The 20,000-nt window shown below is 43.2% G+C and overlaps 1 protein-coding gene across 1 annotated transcript in view; it reads right to left on the bottom strand.

Moving 5' to 3' along the window:
• Window positions 1-20,000, bottom strand: part of LOC108256167 (thrombospondin type-1 domain-containing protein 7A) — a 116,858-nt gene that overhangs the window by 16,744 nt on the left and 80,114 nt on the right. The window contains exons 15-21 of the mRNA XM_017452746.3: window positions 15,764-15,942; window positions 13,699-13,704; window positions 13,341-13,474; window positions 12,376-12,529; window positions 9,635-9,776; window positions 8,244-8,359; window positions 5,647-5,764 (exon numbers count right to left, since the gene is read on the bottom strand). Of these exons, the coding sequence (XP_017308235.1) occupies window positions 5,647-5,764; window positions 8,244-8,359; window positions 9,635-9,776; window positions 12,376-12,529; window positions 13,341-13,474; window positions 13,699-13,704; window positions 15,764-15,942 (849 nt within the window). The remainder of the gene's footprint in view (window positions 1-5,646; window positions 5,765-8,243; window positions 8,360-9,634; window positions 9,777-12,375; window positions 12,530-13,340; window positions 13,475-13,698; window positions 13,705-15,763; window positions 15,943-20,000) is intronic.

Consider the following 20,000-nt stretch of genomic DNA (forward strand, 5'->3'; position numbering starts at 1 on the left):
TGTGTGTGTGTGTGTGTGTGTGTGTGAAAGAGAGAGAGAGAGAGAGAGAGAGAGAGAGAGAGAGAGAGAGAGAGAGAGAGAGAGAGAGATGGGGAACAGGGACCTGAGAAACCAGCTGCATGATGAGATGGTGTGTCTTACAGCTAAAAATGTGTCAGCTCCATACATAATTAAAGGACGTAAGAAAGAGATGAAGGAAAAGTACACCGTTTATTTTCCATCTGTGTGACTTCATCGTGTTTATGTTGTGTCACGCTGGACAGGTGGACCGATAAATGAACACAGGAGTTCTGATCTACACCGTGGTCTCTATTGCTTTGTCTAAACTGTATTCTGGTAGGAATGTAAATCAGGAAGTGGAGAAAAAAAATACTGAATCCCTCTGGGAACAGACGAGGAACCTGCAGCGGCAACTTCATTCCACACTGCAGCACCGAATCTGAATATCTGTATCTGAATATCACAAATCTATTTATCTGGTAACATTTATAATGTTGTATGGGTGGATGGAAGGATGGATGGAAAGATGCATGTGTGTGTGGAAGGTTGGTTGGATGGCTGGATGGATGTTTGAGAAGGGGTGAATTGAATGAAAGGAAGGATAAAGATGTGGATGACAGGATGGGTGGATGGGTAAGTGTGTGGGTGGATGGACGGATGGATGGACAGGTTAGTAGGTATGTATATGGATGAGAGGTAGATGGAGGGATGATGATAGGGAGCATGGGTGGTTGGATGCATGGGCTTTGTGCATGGATGTTTGAATGGGTGGTTAGATGGATGGATGAATGGATGGTTGCACGAGTTCGGAAAAAGGAAGAGTGAAGGGATGAATGAAAGAATGAAAGGGTGAAGGGAGGGAGGGATTAGTGGGTATGTGGGTGGATTGGTGGATGGATGTGTGGACAAATGGATGGATAGAGCGATGAGTGGATGGTTGGATTGATGGATGGATGGGTGTGTAGGTGAATGAGTTGGGATGAAAAAGTGAACGGATAGGTGAATGGATGGATGGATGGAGATGGGTTAAAGGGTGGTTTGAAGGCTGGGTGGCTGGCTGGATGGATGGATGATAGATGAATGGATAGTTGGTTGGCTGGATAGGTGAATGGATGGGTGGATAGTTGGGTGAATGGATGGGTGAAGGGATAGGTGAATGGATGGGTGAAGGGATGCATGAATGGATGGGTGGATAGTTGGGTGAATGGATGGGTCAAGGGATAGGTGAATGGATGGGTGGATAGTCGGGTGAATGGATGGGTGGATAGTCGGGTGAATGGATGGGTGGATAGTTGGGTGAATGGATGGGTGGATAGTTGGGTGAATGGATGAGTGGATAGTCGGGTGAATGGATGGGTGAAGGGATAGGTGAATGGATGGGTGGATAGTCGGGTGAATGGATGGGTGGATAGTCGGGTGAATGGATGGGTGGATAGTCGGGTGAATGGATGGGTGGATAGTCGGGTGAATGGATGGGTGAAGGGATAGGTGAATGGATGGGTGGATAGTCGGGTGAATGGATGGGTGGATAGTCGGGTGAATGGATGGGTGGATAGTCGGGTGAATGGATGGGTGGATAGTCGGGTGAATGGATGAGTGGATAGTCGGGTGAATGGATGGGTGAAGGGATAGGTGAATGGATGGGTGGATAGTCGGGTGATTGGATGGGTGGATAGTCGGGTGAATGGATGGGTGGATAGTCGGGTGAATGGATGGGTGGATAGTCGGGTGAATGGATGGGTGGATAGTTGGGTGAATGGATGGGTGGATAGTTGGGTGAATGGATGGGTGGATAGTCGGGTGAATGGATGGGTGGATAGTTGGGTGAATGGATGAGTGGATAGTCGGGTGAATGGATGGGTGAAGGGATAGGTGAATGGATGGGTGGATAGTCGGGTGAATGGATGGGTGGATAGTCGGGTGAATGGATGGGTGGATAGTCGGGTGAATGGATGGGTGGATAGTCGGGTGAATGGATGGGTGGATAGTTGGGTGAATGGATGGGTGGATAGTCGGGTGAATGGATGGGTGGATAGTCGGGTGAATGGATGGGTGGATAGTTGGGTGAATGGATGGGTGGATAGTTGGGTGAATGGATGGGTGAAGGGATAGGTGAATGGATGGGTGAAGGGATGGGTGAAGGGATAGGTGAATGGATGGGTGAAGGGATAGGTGAATGGCTGGGTGAATGGATGGGTGAAGGGATAGGTGAATGGATGGGTGAAGGGATAGGTGAATGGATGGGTGGATAGTTGGGTGAATGGATGGGTGAAGGGATAGGTGAATGGATGGGTGAAGGGATGGGTGAAGGGATAGGTGAATGGATGGGTGAAGGGATAGGTGAATGGCTGGGTGAATGGATGGGTGAAGGGATAGGTGAATGGATGGGTGAAGGGATAGGTGAATGGATGGGTGGATAGTTGGGTGAATGGATGGGTGAATGGATGGGTGAATGGCTGGGTGAATGGATGGGTGGATAGTCGGGTGAATGGATGGGTGGATAGTTGGGTGAATGGATGGGTGGATAGTTGGGTGAATGGATGGGTGAAGGGATAGGTGAATGGCTGGGTGAATGGATGGGTGAAGGGATAGGTAAATGGATGGGTGGATAGTTGGGTGAATGGATGGGTGAATGGATGGGTGAATGGCTGGGTGAATGGATGGGTGAATGGATGGGTGAAGGGATAGGTGAATGGATGGGTGAAGGGATAGGTGAATGGATGGGTGGATAGTCGGGTGAATGGATGGGTGGATAGTTGGGTGAATGGATGGGTGGATAGTCGGGTGAATGGATGGGTGGATAGTCGGGTGAATGGATGGGTGAAGGGATAGGTGAATGGATGGGTGAAGGGATAGGTGAATGGATGGGTGGATAGTTGGGTGAATGGATGGGTGGATAGTCGGGTGAATGGATGGGTGGATAGTCGGGTGAATGGATGGGTGGATAGTCGGGTGAATGGATGGGTGAAGGGATAGGTGAATGGATGGGTGAAGGGATAGGTGAATGGATGGGTGGATAGTTGGGTGAATGGATGGGTGGATAGTCGGGTGAATGGATGGGTGGATAGTTGGGTGAATGGATGGGTGGATAGTTGGGTGAATGGATGGGTGGATAGTCGGGTGAATGGATGGGTGGATAGTCGGGTGAATGGATGGGTGAAGGGATAGGTGAATGGATGGGTGAAGGGATAGGTGAATGGATGGGTGGATAGTTGGGGGAATGGATGGGTGGATAGTCGGGTGAATGGATGGGTGGATAGTCGGGTGAATGGATGGGTGGATAGTCGGGTGAATGGATGGGTGGATAGTCGGGTGAATGGATGGGTGAAGGGATAGGTGAATGGATGGGTGAAGGGATAGGTGAATGGATGGGTGGATAGTTGGGTGAATGGATGGGTGAAGGGATAGGTGAATGGATGGGTGGATAGTTGGGTGAATGGATGGGTGAAGGGATAGGTGAATGGATGGGTGGATAGTCGGGTGAATGGATGGGGGGATAGTCGGGTGAATGGATGGGTGGATAGTTGGGTGAATGGATGGGTGGATAGTCGGGTGAATGGATGGGTGGATAGTCGGGTGAATGGATAGGTGAATGGAAGGCTGTTTGGATGAGTGAGCATGTCGGTGAATGAATTGGGATGGATAGAAGGTTGCAAAGATGGACGGATGGATGTTAAACCCCCGTGATGTTATATGGATGGACTGATGGATTTTCGGATGTATGAATGGACGGATGAAAGGGTAGATGCTTGGATGTTAAACACTGTTGTTGCCTTGTGTTTTTGGTAGACCCGATGACATCACGCACTACTGTACTGTACAGTGGAGTCTGAAAGACCTTAGAGTCCTTTAGTAAGAACAGTTTTTATTTAATTACCTATCAATAATTCATATACAGATTTAATCCCGTTTATACTCATTATTCAGCTATGCATTATTTAAAACGGAGACTAATTCAATTGAGCTTTGAAGTAGTTCTAATGGAATTAAAATCTACCTGAACATCCTGTTCACTCACACTTGCTTCAATTATTTATTTATTTTTTTCCCAAATAGTTTTTCAGCCGATAAGAACAAGAACGATCTGGCTTGAGACTTGTACAGTAATTCGGCAGAACTGAATTAGCTTATCAAATAAAGAAATAAAAACAGAATATTGTAATGGAGGTTTTTTTTTTTTTTTTTTGGACAAACACATTTCTCCAGCCTCCATCACAGAGCAGGCGGAGAGAGATAATGTAGCGTCTGCACGCTGCACAATAGATTCCGCCACATTCTCTGTCTGACTCGGTCTCTTTATCTGTTCTTGTGTCTTCCAGACTCGCTGCGAGCTGTCACTCTCCGCCTCTGTCTGCCTGCATTTAAATTCATCCTGCTTCCTGCTGCTTTGGCCACACAGGATTAACACACTCCTTAAACACACACAGACACACACACACACACACACACACACACTCATCCCCTGCTCTCTGTACAGCCCTGATGTCCTTCTGATTAGCAATATGATCACGTAGATGGACGGACAGCTTTGTCCCATCACCCTTACTCAGAAAAAAACTGAATTTGAGATGTAAAAATGCCACGGTCGAGGTGTGGGTGGAGTTAAGTTCACTGCTATCCATGCATGAAAGCTTGAAGAGATCCATTACTCTTTTATTAAGTCATAAAAAAAATGCCATCCGATATGTAAATGAAAAAAAAAAAACACTCAGCATCATGCTGTTATTGGAAAATGATCAACAAACAGAGTATCTATCTATCTATCTATCTATCTGTTCATTTGACTATCTATCTATCTGTCTGCCTGTCTGTCTGTCTATCAATCTGTCTCTCTGTCTGTCTGTCTATCTATCTATCTATCTATCTATCCATTCATCCACCTCTTGATTGGTTGGTGTCAGACAAGCTCTACTATCATCTATCCATCTTTCAGTATTTATTCAGAAACTTCCATGTTGGATGGAAGGATGGATGAAGGGATGGACACAAAAATGGGTGGATGGTTGGCTGGATGAACAGATGGATGAATGGGTGGAAGGGTTAGTTAAAGGGATGGGTTACTGATTATATGGGTGGATGGATGGGTTGGTAAATGGACAGATGGATGGATGGATGGATGGATGAATGGATGGATGGGTGAAGTGGGCTAATGATTGAGTTGGGTGGATGGGAGGTTGAAAAAGTGGATGGGTGGATGGATGGATACAAAAATGAATGAAAAGCTGGATGGATGTGTTGTTAGGGAGCTGTCTGGATGGATGGAGGGTCTGTGGGTGGAGGATTGGATGGGTGGTGTGTGCGTGTGTGTGTGTGTGTGTGTGTGTGAGTTGGGTAGATGGAAGGTTGCAAAAGTGGATGGACGGATGACGAAACGTTCGAACAATTGATTTGAGCTTTGTGTTTTCAAACAGCGCTTTCAAAATTATTGGCACCTCCACCTTCAGTCAACGAACTGTAAAGTCCAACATGTCAAATTTGTAGATGTTCCAGACTTTTCCACAATCCTTATTATTTTATCTGATCCGTTATATGACATGCAGTTCAACGACCGTTTGTCTCTTCGGCCGTCATATTAAACGAGTAACGATATAATCAGTATCTCAGATTTATGGAGTATATGAAAGTGTCATTATTGTTTGCCCTCACCCTCCAGGCCACAGGTCTGAGAGCACTCTGTCCACGCTGACCACTCAGAGAGCTGGCAGTTTACTGGGCACTCTACCATACAGGATGCATTCATCTGCCACGTCCTCTCCAAACCCAGCTAACGTACAGACACACACAGATAACACAGCATCAGTACTCACACTCGCTTTGTAAAGAGCAGATACTTCTTATGAAGGTCATATTTGTAAAGAGCTCTGAATATCATATTATCATCCATTCATAAAGCACCATACACAATGTTATAATTTTTTTATGAAAATGCTTTTACGAACACGCCTTTTTTTGTCACCTTCCTGGAGTGCTACCATGTCGCATTATAAGTATGAGTATAAGTATGTTTATAACATATCACCAAGACCTTTGCACGGTACGACAGATTAAAACTATTTAAAGTAACGGAGTTCCTTAATGACGAATTACACCAGAGCGACCAACATGAAATCCTACTACTAAACAACTTTACACCATGATACAGAAGTTTTACAACTTTACAACATATTACAAAACCTCACAATACACTACAGTTTTGTTTCTTTAATAGATGAAATCTTTAAAATAATTTAAGATAATATTTGAATAATTCATTATGCCAGAGTGCGTATCATGCAATCCTACCACTAAACTTTACGACATACTATAACGCTTAGAACATACTATAAAACTTTACAACTTTACAGCGTACCACAAAGCTTAACAACTTCACAACACACTCCGAAATTCCCCAGTACACCGTTGTTTTGTAATACGTTGTTCTGTAGGATGCCGTGATGTTTTTATGGTATTTTGTAGAGTTGTACGGTTCTGCAGTATAAAGCTTTACAACATACTACAAACTGTTACAGCTTTATAACATACTGTAAAACTTTACAACGTTCAGTATACGATAAAACTTTATAACACAGTACAAAACTGTATCCCATAGTACGAAACTTGACAAGTTTACAACATACTATACACCTTTATAACTTTCGACAGACTACAAACCTTTACGACACGTTACAGAATTGTATAATAAACTACAAAACTTTACAAGTCTGCAACATACGGCAAAATGTTACAACTTTACAACATACTATAGACCTTTAAAACTTTCGACAGACTACAAACCTATACAACAGAGTACAGAACTGCATAATATACGACAAAACGGTACAAATTTACAACATACGGCGAAACTTTACAACACAAAATTTTGTACAGTTTTGCAGTATAGCGTTGCGACACACTACAAACCTTCATAAATTTACAACATACTACAAAGCCTTACTGCAGCTTTTGGAAATGCAATGCTCTAAATCTATATATGACTGAAAAATAAGTGATGACTTTAACAAAGGTTTGCTCAAAACGTGTCACTTTACCTAGACCTGACGAATACAATTCACAGTAGAAGCGTTTATAATTATACAGTACGTCTGTTAATAATCTACACTCGGTAGATTACACGCCCTTTGGTATTGATGATTACAAGTGTCACAAACGACACATATAATGAATTCTATTAAGAATTTATAAATGCTTTATAAACATGGTTATAGACTATGATGACTTTTCATAAATGAAAGGCATAAAAACATTCAAAAAAAACTCACAGGGTCCAATTACAGTGACTTGGAATGATCTTAACCCAGTGGGGTCTGAAAAACTAAATCCAAGAACAGTTTTTATTCCATCTTGAATCAACAACAACAACAACAACAACAACACTACACTGAGGCACTAATGCTAATCACGGGAGTGGCTCTCTCAAGGCTACGTCTTATGTACATTTAGTACAAAGGTGTCAGGGTTTAGTGTCCTGTTGCAAAAAGTGCATTGTGGGAGATTTAGGACCTCTGTTGTCCTTTTTAGACTTGTAGCGTGTACAGTATGTAAAGTGTCCAGTGCTGGACAAATCTTACTTGCTAAATGTATTAGCGAGTAAAACATCCCGTATGCTGCCCAGTCCAATGTTTTTGGTTGCCCAGAAACCGACTCGGCTAAAAAGTGGTAGCTGACACAACATAGTAATGTATGTGTTAGCGTATAGCTAGCTTTCTGATGCGTTATAAATTGTTTACATTATGAGCAGTGTTCATAACACAGCTTTGTATAAGTATGCCAAAGAATGATAAAAATCAGAGAAATCAGAAACTGCAAAACTTCCAAAAGAACTTCTCGGTCCGTCTGCGACTAAACGTAATGCGCTAAGAAGACGATACGTGGTGTTATAGACGTGACTCATAATGAATTTCCTGAACAATTTATGAAGCTATAAACGGTTTTACTTGCTAAGAAATCGCAATAAACCGTGATAATTGCTATGAGGGCCTTTTTTATTATAAATAATTACAACATTGTGTATAATGCCTTATGAACACATTATTACATATAATGAAACTATTCATAGATCATATCGCATGTAAACATGGCCTTTATGGAAAATGTTACCACGTGTGAGTTTAGCAAAGTTTGCGACCTCGACGAAACTCCAGCAAGTCATCGATCAACGTTTGAGCTGTGGTGTGCTGTAATAATGCTGTAATAACCCCTTGGGACATGTGTAATTAATGTGCATACTGATACACTGAACAAACCTCCTGGCAGAACCTGAGGTCCACCGACTTGCCGTCACTTCTCACACAGTCCACCATGCGGGTCTTCAGCCCTCGTCCACACACGGCGCTGGCACTTAACTGACACGTGCTCCAGTCTGAGTGTTACACACACACACACACACACTAAAAATGTTATCGACAACGACAGTGTTAATAAGACTGCATGACTCCTACAGTACGTAAGATCTAAAGTAAACACAGACATTTATAGAGACTTTTTTTTTGTTCATTTGAGCAACAGGAAAGCGACGGATGTCTGATCAGCATGTCATGTTTTGTGATTTTACAGCTGAACAAATCATCATTAGCATACTCTAAGCATAATATATAATATGTATGCTAATTATTAGCAATATGAACATACGTATACAAAAAGCCCTTCCGGTCTCGAGGAATTTTTGGTCACCCGCCAGTCTTCTCTCTCCTATCACATGACAGCTCCCAGTCGGGGAGGGAAAAGGCTAACACGTGCTTCTTCAAAGACACGTGAACCCAACCGACTGCATCCGTTCTAACTACTGCTCATGCTGCGTCACAGGGCGGTGTAACGCACTCAGGGGAAAGCGCTATCCGCCCTCTTCCGCATACTTGACTCTCATAGATAACCCACGACTGGCTACTGTCACTGTGATTGACAGGAGGTCAGAGTATGCCCCTCCCACGGCCAATTTTGTTCTCTAGACTCCCGGCCATAGACGTGGCGTCATCAGGATCTCCCCACAATAGCGCGAATAACGTAACAAAACATAACATAAGCATAAACGAATAGGTTTTAACGGTAATTAAAAAAAGACAATCAAAGATTTATACAAAAAAAAAAAAAGTGAATGTAAAATGAATCTTTAATGACATTTTTAATTAAAAAAAAAAAAGTGAAAAAGAAAGTGGTCATTTTGACCGGAATAGAATGTGATGTGTTGAGCGTGTTGATCTGTATATCTGTACGGAGTCGACAAAAGACAGGCAAGAAACAGAAAAGAAAGGCCAGATAGAGAGCGCTAAAAAGCTTCCCTAGCACTGATTTCAGGCATGACGCTCGCAAAGCGTGGGCCGAAATGGCTTTGTGACCCCGGGGACGAAAGACCAAAAGCACTGACGTGTTGCTCTTTAGCGGCGCCCTCCGAAGATCAAGACACTGTCACTGTATCTACAACTATTCGTCTTTCTTTGTGAAATAACACCACCGTTTTCTATTATTAGGCTTGTTATGTTCGCCACGCAAGTCCCCCTGAACGAACTGTTCCCATAGAAACGCTAATGTAGAATTAGAACGAGCCAATTAAATAGAAAGCTGTGATTTGGAGCTGCGGCGCTGTTCTGGAAAATGAATCGACAGCTTCTGACCAATCAGAATCCAGGATTTCAGTGACCTGTGATGTTGTAGCTGTAATGGAAGCAGTTCCTGTTGAACACGCACGGCTCCGCCTCCATGCTTTTGGGGCACTCCTCCCCTTCTTTGGGCATGCGAAGTGCGTAAGCTGTTCTCTGTCGATCCCCTTGGTCGCTACAAGGCTTTAACACACACACACACACACACACACACACACACACACACACACACACAACATAACTAGAGTTCATAATTAAGCCCAAAGACAAGCGTATACACAACACGGCAGATGGCCACTCATAAGGAACAAACACAGCCCGGTTCTGTTCAATCGGCAGGTAATGTTGGAGTAAGTTCATCAAAAAAATAAATAAAAAAGAAGAAGAAGAAGAAGAAGAGATTTTTCCAGCCCTCAGTGGATGACAATCATCACCGGAGTCTTTCAGAGTGCTGAAAATAATGAGATCCCCCTGACATCATAACCTAGATTACTGAGAGACTGAAAAAAGAGAGAGAGAGAGAGAGAGAGAGAGAGAGAGAGAGAGAGAGAGAGAGAGAGAGAGAGAGAGAGAGAGAAACCACACAGCAGCATGAGAGAGAGTGTTTGCTTTTTTTTTTTTATTTAAAGCGAGAGAATGCTGGGATCACTGCCCCGGTGTCATGAATAACACATGTGGGGCATGACTCCACACTCGGAAGCTGTGATGACGGGCCGTCAAACTGAATAGCGTGTGATTAACGACTCGTCAGAGCCGGCAGGGAAAAAGAAGGCGCAGGAGAGGAAGAAAAAGGAGACCGCAGTCCGAACGATCCCGAGGCAAAAAGTGTGAACGCCGAGCTCGAAATTAGCGACGACCCGAAAACCACCAATTAGCCGTTTACGTCTACACAGCTTCATTTGCATAAACACACGAATGTAACTGACGAATTCTCTTTAGTCACACAGTCGTTGTTTTTTTCTTCTGTAAACGAGTTTCGCTTCTTCTGCGCTGTGATTTGGTAAATCGTGAGAAAAGATTAATTGGTGTTTGATTCAGACACTTTTAATGAGCTGTAAGGAGCTTAAAAATTTTTTTTATTTTTTTAATTCACCCCGAGAAGTTCACTGTGGAGCGATTATAACATAAGAAAGGAGAGAAGATTAAAAGACCTGATTTGGACTCGCTCGAAGTTTACTAACACTCCACTGCTGCTGCTGCTGAAAAAACGAATCAAAGAAGAACAGGGGATCTAGAGTTACTCGAGTTCTTAGCTAAGGACGGATAGACAGACAGGTGAATGGGTGGGTAGGATGAAGGGACGGGTGGAGAAATAGATAAATAAAGATAAGACAGGTAAGCAGGCAGGTAGGCAGAATGAGAACGTGTGGGGGGTGTGAAGGGATGAGTGGATAGACAGACAAACAGATGGACAGATAGACAGGGTGATGGAGACACACAAATATATGGAGAGGCAGACAGAAAGAGACAGATAGACAGTTTAACAGACACAGGGTGGTACTGTATGCAGACAGACAGACAGACAGACAGTTTAACAGACAGACAGACAGATAGACACAGTTTAACAGACACAGGGTGGTACTGTATGCAGACAGACAGACAGACAGACAGACAGACAGATAGACACAGTTTAACAGACACAGGTTAGTACTGTATGCGGACAGACAGACAGACAGACAGACAGACAGATAGACACAGTTTAACAGACACAGGTTAGTACTGTATGCAGACAGACAGACAAACAGACAGACAGATAGACAGTTTAACAGACACAGGTTGGTACTGTATGCAGACAGACAGACAAACAGACAGACAGATAGACACAGTTTAACAGACACAGGGTGGTACTGTATGCAAACAGACAGACAGACAGACAGACAGATAGACAGTTTAACAGACACAGGTTGGTACTGTATGCAGACAGACAGACAGACAGACAGACAGACAGACAGACAGAGTTTAACAGACACAGGGTGGTACTGTATGCAGACAGACAGACAGACAGACAGACAGACAGATAGACACAGTTTAACAGACACAGGTTAGTACTGTATGCAGACAGACAGACAGACAGACAGACAGATAGACAGTTTAACATACACAGGTTGGTACTGTATGCAGACAGACAGACAGACAGACAGACAGATGGCATGCATACAGTTTTAAAGTCATTTTAAATCACTAGATTCGAGAGTGAAGGTTAGAAATACAGAGAGGCGTAAACGCAGCCAGAAAGACCAAGTAGGAAGAAAGCAGGAACAGGACGAATAAAACCGGCTGATTAAACACCGGACCGGTCCGACTAATCAACCGAGCGAGCGTTAACGAGAAGTGTAACTAACTTTAATGAATTCGAATAAACTCACTTTAATTTAGCAGCCAAAAAAACCCCCCAAATCCCCCCAAATCCCCCCAAAACGCTCAGCACGTGTACAAGAAGCAAAAGCAAGCGGCTCCTGCGTGAAGCTGCGGTGAAAATGTGCGAGTGTGTGGAAAGAGAACGAGGCAGGAGACCCCGAAACCTAAAATATAGCACTTTTATCGGTTCCTCTCCACACAGCCTCACTCCATTCTCCTCATTATTACACCAAACCATGAGCTACAAAAGAAGGGACTAATTACACAATAAGTAGAAATCTAGATACAGTTCAAAAGTTTTGCCCCCCCCCCCCCCCCCCCCTCCTTTCATCAGAAAAAAAGGTGTGGTATCTGTACTCATCCCTGTGTGAACAGCAACAGTAGAAGCGTTACAGACGGAGATCGGAGGTGTCTCCTCTCTCACCAGCTGGCAGTTGGTCCAGGAGCTCCACTCGGACAGCACGCATTGATCCGGACACGGCAGCCTGCTCTCACGTGTACCTGCGGGAATCTCCTCCGGGTCACACAGGTAATCTTCCACCACGTCAGTGGGGCCATCGACGGTGTTCAGCATGCACCTGTACGAAGGACTTCTTTTAGGATTAAAATGCTAATGATGATAATAATAATAATAAATAGTCTGTCTTATGATTAGCAGAGACTTGTTTAATTATTTTATATCAACTCAATCTGCAAATATTACGCACCTCATGTGTTTGCTGGAATTATTACTTCAGGCACAGAAGGCAAATATATTTCTGAATGTTAAGATTCAAATAGAGTCGTTTTTAATCATTATATTTTCCCTCCATGGGGGATTGTAGCAATAGATATAATTACACACACACACACACAAAAAAAATTCAACAAAAAATGCTTTTTTCAAGTTTCAAATAAATAGACAAAGAACAGACTGACATTTGTTTTTATAATGATATTAATATGATCGTAATAACACGTATAATATTGCATAATTAAGTTCCACGTTCGAACTTTTGATTGCTAAGCCCGCGATCGCGCTATGTTCAAAGCGTTATTAAAACAGGGCTGTTTTCCCCCGGCAAATCACATTCTTGCTTAACAAACAAAAAAAAGAGCCAGAAGCTGAGCAGGTCTGTTCTGACTGAAGGAGGAGGGGGAGGGGCGGTGCTTATTTACGGGCCAGAAAAAAAAAGAAAAAAAAAATCCAAACACAAGCTTGAAATGAATAGACTAGAAAATTCCGCTGCATGTGAGTTTCACAGATCACATTTTCCTAAAGTGTCCTGGAAATGATAGATATGTCCCAGGTTTAGAACCCCTTCGATTTAGAAACTTACAGATTGCACCTTTAAAAAAAAAAAAGACTGGGAAACAAGTTTGGCTAAAGGAGCGTTAAAGGAGCCGTACCTGACCTTCCTGGTCTGCACCCCGTCACCGCAGTTCTCCTTCAGGTCCACGTTGCTGACTTTCCACGCGCTCCACGGCTCGGCCACCCACACGTACTGAGAGCAGTCGCTCACGCACGGCACCACCTCGTACACCTGCGGAACACACGCGCACACGCACACACACACACACGCACACACGAGCATCATGACGGCTGTGTCATGCCAAATAAAAGGACTCAAAACTAATTAGAGTCTCTGTGTCCAGAAAGACGGCGCACTTAAACACCTGCTTTCTCTACCAGCGAGAAAGTCACACGCTTCAGTGCGCAGGAAATGACACATTTTGCAAAAATAAGGATTATTTCTTTCAAACTTACCTGTGCCTGTGCTCGAGCAGCGTATCGGGAGATAATCAGAGAGAGAGGGAAAAAAGGAGACATGAGAAAATGAATGATATGACAAAAGAATATGTAGAAAATATTGTACTGCATAATCATCAGAGCAAATAAGAAGCATGGGGCTTCACACAGAAAATAAATATCTCAAATAATAACACAGCTCCAGTAATCTGCTCAGAAATAGAGAGAGAGAGAGAGAGAGAGAGAGAGAGAGAGAGAGAGAGAGAGAGAGAGAGAGAGAGAGAGAAAGTGTATCGTTTAGCAAATTAAATCATCCCGAAATCTTAGCGCCTCGGGGAGCCTCAGGTCTGATGAGAAGTATTTCAGGAACATGTAAAAATAGAGATGGCATTAAAATGCTGACACGTTTCTCACATTCTTTCCTGCCTCACTCGTTTCCCAAACTATAAACGAGTTATTTTTCACTGCGTACTTCTCATCCAGAAAGAAAACACCGTTTCTGGAAAAATGCAGCTCTCGTGGATTTGATGGTTGTCAAATATGAGGAATGTGGAATTATGACGAGGCTATACCCGAGAGGTTTTATTTCATCATTTGTAAAAAAAAACAACAACAACAAAAAAAAAACACAACAAAAAAACAGATATGGAACTGTAATCGTTTCATACTTAATCAACAATTGTTTAATAATTGAATTGAAAGCGACCAATAATGTTGTTTTCAATTAAAAAAAACACTTTATATGGATTATTATTATTATTATTATTATTATTATTATTATTAAAGAATGATGCTTTAAGAGTTTGGGGTAAAAACTGCATTTGTGTTTTGGATGAATAACAAATACTTTTCTTGGTAGCAGATAAAAAACCTGGACCCACAATAATAATAAACTTTTAATCCATCCATCCATCCATCCATCCAACCATCCATCCAACCATCCATCCATCCATCCATCCATCCATCCAGCCATCCATCCATCCATCCATCCATCCATCCAACCATCCAGCCATCCATCCATCCAACCATCCAGCCATCCATCCATCCAACCATCCATCCAGCCATCCATCCATCCAACCATCCATCCAGCCATCCATCCATCCATCCAGCCATCCATCCATCCAACAATCCATCCAGCCATCCAGCCATCCATCCAGCCATCCATCCAGCCATCCATCCATCCAGCCATCCATCCATCCATCCAGCCATCCATCCAGCCATCCAGCCTTCCATCCATCCATCCATCCATCCATCCAGCCATCCATCCAGCCATCCATCCATCCATCCAGCCATCCATCCAGCCATCCAGCCATCCATCCAGCCATCCATCCATCCAGCCATCCATCCATCCATCCAGCCATCCATCCATCCATCCAGCCATCCATCCAGCCATCCAGCCTTCCATCCATCCATCCATCCATCCATCCAGCCATCCATCCATCCAACCATCCATCCAGCCATCCATCCATCCATCCAGCCATCCATCCATCCATCCAGCCATCCATCCATCCATCCAGCCATCCATCCAGCCATCCAGCCTTCCATCCATTCATCCATCCATCCATCCATCCATCCAGCCATCCATCCATCCAGCCATCCATCCATCCAACAATCCATCCATCCATCCATCCATCCAGCCATCCAGCCAGCCATCCATCCATCCAGCCATCCAGCCAGCCATCCATCCATCCAGCCATCCAGCCAGCCATCCATCCATCCAGCCATCCAGCCATCCATGCCTGAAGAGCCTGGAGCCTTTCACAGGGTACTCGGGGCACACCCTGGACAGGGGGCAAATCCATCTCAGAGCTCACACACATTCACACACCAAGGACAATTTTGGAAATACCAATCAGCCTACATGTCTTTGGACTCAGGGAGGAAACTGGAGTACCCGGAGGAAGCCCCCGAAGCACAGGGAGAACATGCTCACAGACCCCTGGAGGTCCCCGGACACCAGTTTGAGAACCAATGGTGGAAACATTGCATTGTGAAACTATCTGTAAGCATCTTGTGTTCAGAGGTGGTTTGTAACTCATGCGAGATTCTTCCCATTTCTATATGTTTACATTCTCAGCAGTACCTGATTGACGTGGTCGAGCTTGGGGCAGGGTCTCCCACCGTTATACGGTTTCTCCCGAAGCCATTTGGAGCGAACTTTGACCCCACTGCCACAGGACTTGCTACAGCGGGACCAGTTGGACCACTCGCTGAGTTTGCAGTCTGAGGGGCACGGGATGATGCACGCCTCCTCGATGTACCCTGAATATGAACAGAAAGGTTCAGACGGTCAAATCCACAGCACAAGACACAAAATCTATAAATCCATCATCCTCCGGAAAGGGTTTTTTTGTTTTATCTTTTCTCCAGCGCAGGACTGAATATCAGAGTCAGTAGAGGATACAGAGCAGAATTCGGGAGTACAAGGATATGGCCGGATGACTGACCTCGGGATTGTCTGAGCTACACAGACTTGATTGGACTCAGACCTTTGGACCTTTCAGTACACAGCACTATGCTGAACAAATGATATGTAAGAAATAAACCACTCGGTGTTGTGCTCTTATAGGAAAATAATCAGGGAAAAAAATATCAATATTTCTGTCAAGCCTCACATGATCGTATGGAGATGCCAGTGATCCTCACCGGTTCTGCTCTCCGGACCTGCCTGAACCATCTGGATGCCCTACCTCTTGATGGACCTCTCATCAACTGGAGGCTACAGCCTGGAGATCGCCGAGGACGGTGCCGCTTGAAGTACCATGGAAATGGCTTTGGACCTCAATTCCACATGGACGTTCTCGCTGTGGTTGCTGGGACTACGGTTGCTGCGATGGCCTTAAGACTGCGATTACAACATGCAGTTCTGCACTCAGGTCTGCTTTAGTGAACAGTGGACTAGCTCAACAAACAGACTTCATATTAAACACCATAACGAACTTTCTTTTACGTTCACACGATCCGTCGTTCCCCAGATGAGGACGGGTTCCCGTCTGAGTCCGGTTCCTCTCGAGGTTTCTTCCTCGTATCATCTCAGGGAGTTTTTCCCTCGCCACCGTCACCACCGGCTCGCCCGATAGGGATCAATCCACACACTTAAAAGATTATATCCTGTGTTTATATGTTTCTGTAAAGCTGCTTTGAGAGGTCCATTGTTAAAAGCGCTCTACAAATCAAACTGAACTGAATCGATGATGGGATGCTGTGATGAAGTGGAAGTGTTATGATTTTCCAATAATAGCAGGATGTGAAGTGGTTTATTCTTCTAATAACTAACGCAATTCGCAAACACTACGATCGTGTATTTATTAAACAACATGGTGCAGGTTTTATCCATTTATAGTTACAATTAATGTTTTGGAACGTCCATAAAACAAGTCAGTTCTTCTTCTCGCTTATGTTACAGCAGCTATAAAGAGTTGTTCTCTCGCTAGCCGGTTCATCTCTCTCGCTCTCGATGTTAATAGAAACAATAACGTATTAGAACAAGTGCATTAATATTAATATAAACCTGAGATTTGCAGCTGCACTACTGCCAGTGTTGCTGTTAAAATTCTCTCTCTCTCTCTCACACACACACACACACAGACACACACACTGTGTACATGCTGTTAATGAGGAGGTGTGTGGGATTGTTGAGAGCACAGGAATCCTGACACACTGTAATGACCAGGAAGCACATGTCTTCTGGATTTCTCTTATGAGTTCAGACAAGAATTTCAGCAGAAACCAAACACTGTGACTGTGTTCAGAGCAGCATGGAGAGTAGAGCGGTGGGAAAGCGGACAGACTGCATTTCCTGGGGAAAACACACAGCTGACGAACAGCTGGGAGTGATGGAGGAGTGGAGAGGAAGCTTCGAGATCTCAGAAGTACCGTTGAAATTGAGAAAATGAAGTCGGAGAAGGAAGAGGAGAAAAAAAAAAAGAACAGGTCACGCGAGTAAAGGAAGAAGTGATGGAACGTGCTAAATAAAAGAGAGGAAGATACGAGAACGTACGAGGGGGGAAAAATGAAGAGAAAGGAAAGAAAATTAAAGCAAGAAGTGAAAGAAAGACAAAGGAAGAAAGAAAGTGGAGATAAAATGAAACAATTTTATATATATATATATATAATACGCTGAGAAAGAAACAAACGAAAATAAGTGAAGGAGAGACAAACAGAAAAAAAACCCCAAAAATAAATAAATAAATAATAAAGACAAAAGAAAGACAAGAACACATGAGTAAAAAAAAAGAGAAAAGAAGCGAAGAAGAGAGCAAGAGGAATACATAAATAAATAAATCTAAACAAGAAGGAAAGAACGAAAGAAAAAAAACAAAGACATATAAAGGAAGTAATAAAAGAAAGAAAAAATAAATAAATAAATAAATAAGAAAGAAAAAAGAAAGAAAGAAAGAAAGAAAGAAAGACAAAATAATATGAGTAAAACGTAAAAATAAAAATACAAAAAAAAAGGGAAGAAAATGAATGCAAGAAGTGGAAAAGAGAGTGAAAGGAAGAAAGAAATAAATCTAAACGAGAAAGAAAGAAAGAAAGAAAGAAAGAAACAAAGACATATGAAGAAAGTAATAAAAGAAAGAAAAATAAATAAATAAATAAATAAGAAAGAAAAAAAAAGAAAGAAAGACAAAATAATATGAGTAAAAAATAAAAATACAAAAAAGGGAAGAAAATTAATGCAAGAAGTGGAAAAGAGAGTGAAAGGAAGAAATAAATAAATCTAAATAAAGAAAAAATAAACAAAGAAATGTAAAAGTGATAAAAGAAAGAAAGAACGAAAGAAAGAAAGAACGAAAGAAAAACTCCAAGCGTTTATTATAGGTGGGATCTGAGGAGTGGGCGTGGCTGATCTTGGCCAATAGGATTAAGCCGGTCATGTGACCTGGTGACAGAGGAAGATTGGGAGTCTGTCCTGGAGCTGGTCCTGAGGTCATGTGACCTCCTCCTCTACAGTGCTTCAGCATGTCTACATGTGTTAGATCATTCGCTGTGTTTCTTCTGCAAACAACACTCAGAGCTCTTACTTCCCTACCCACAATGCACCACTCCATACGCCCGCAGGCCTGTACAGAAAGAGAAGCGGCTACGAGTTCACTGGTCTTTACAAACATCTCCACTGCACCATGCTGCACTTTCTGTTGTAGGATGACCTCACGGTGCCTTGTATTGACCTCATTCTGTCAACCTCGCAGATATCTTCTCCTGTCAGAGCTGAATCCTCGCTCTAACTCCTACCAGAAGCAACTGCACACAAGCATGTGATTACAGAATCCAAGCTGAAGAACCTCGAGTCTTCAAATGTCAAACACTTCCTCAAACACTTTTACTGCGAATCAGGATCTGTGTTTCTTCAGCTAGCAAACATTTCAAACACCCATATAAGCACACTGTGCACAAAAGATGAGATCAGGAGATAAAATGATCAGGAGATGAGACGATGAAGAGATGAGATGACGAGGAGATGAGACGATGAGGAGATGAGATGACGAGGAGATGAGATGACGAGGAGATGAGATGACGGGGAGATGAGATGATGGGGAGATGAGATGATGGGGAGATGATATGATGAGTGGATGAGATGATGAGGAGGTAAGATGAAGAGATGAGATAAGATGATGAGATACTGAAGAGATGAGATGGTCAGGAAATGAGATGATGAGGAGATGAGACAAACAGAAGATAAGAAGATGAGGAGATAAGATGCTCAGGAAATGAGATGATCAAGGAATGAAATGGTCAGGAGATAAGATAATGAGAAGAAAAGATGATCCGGAGATGAGATGATCTGGAGATGAGATGATGAAGAGATGAGATGATGAGGAGGTAAGATGAAGAGATGAGATGAGATGATGAGGAGATGAGATGATCTGGAGATGAGATGATGAGGAGATGAGACAATCAGAAGATAAGAAGATGAGGAGATAAGATGCTCAGGGAATGAGATGATCAGGGAATGAAATGGTCAGGAGATAAGATAATGAGAAGAAAAGATGATCTGGAGATGAGATGATGGGGAGATGAGATGATGAGGAGATGAGATGATGAAGAGATGAGATGATGGGGAGATGAGATGAAGAGGAGATGAGATGATGAGGAGATGAGATGAAGAGGAGATGAGATGATGGGGAGATGAGATGATGAGGAGATGAGATGATGAGGAGATGAGATGATGGGGAGATGAGATGATGAGGAGATGAGATGATGAGGAGATGAGATGATGGGGAGATGAGATGATGAGGAGATGAGATGATGAAGAGATGAGATGATGGGGAGATGAGATGATGAGGAGATGAGATGAAGAGGAGATGAGATGATGG

Source organism: Ictalurus punctatus, chromosome 23 (genome assembly GCF_001660625.3).
Source record: "Ictalurus punctatus breed USDA103 chromosome 23, Coco_2.0, whole genome shotgun sequence".
Taxonomy (NCBI): domain Eukaryota; kingdom Metazoa; phylum Chordata; class Actinopteri; order Siluriformes; family Ictaluridae; genus Ictalurus; species Ictalurus punctatus.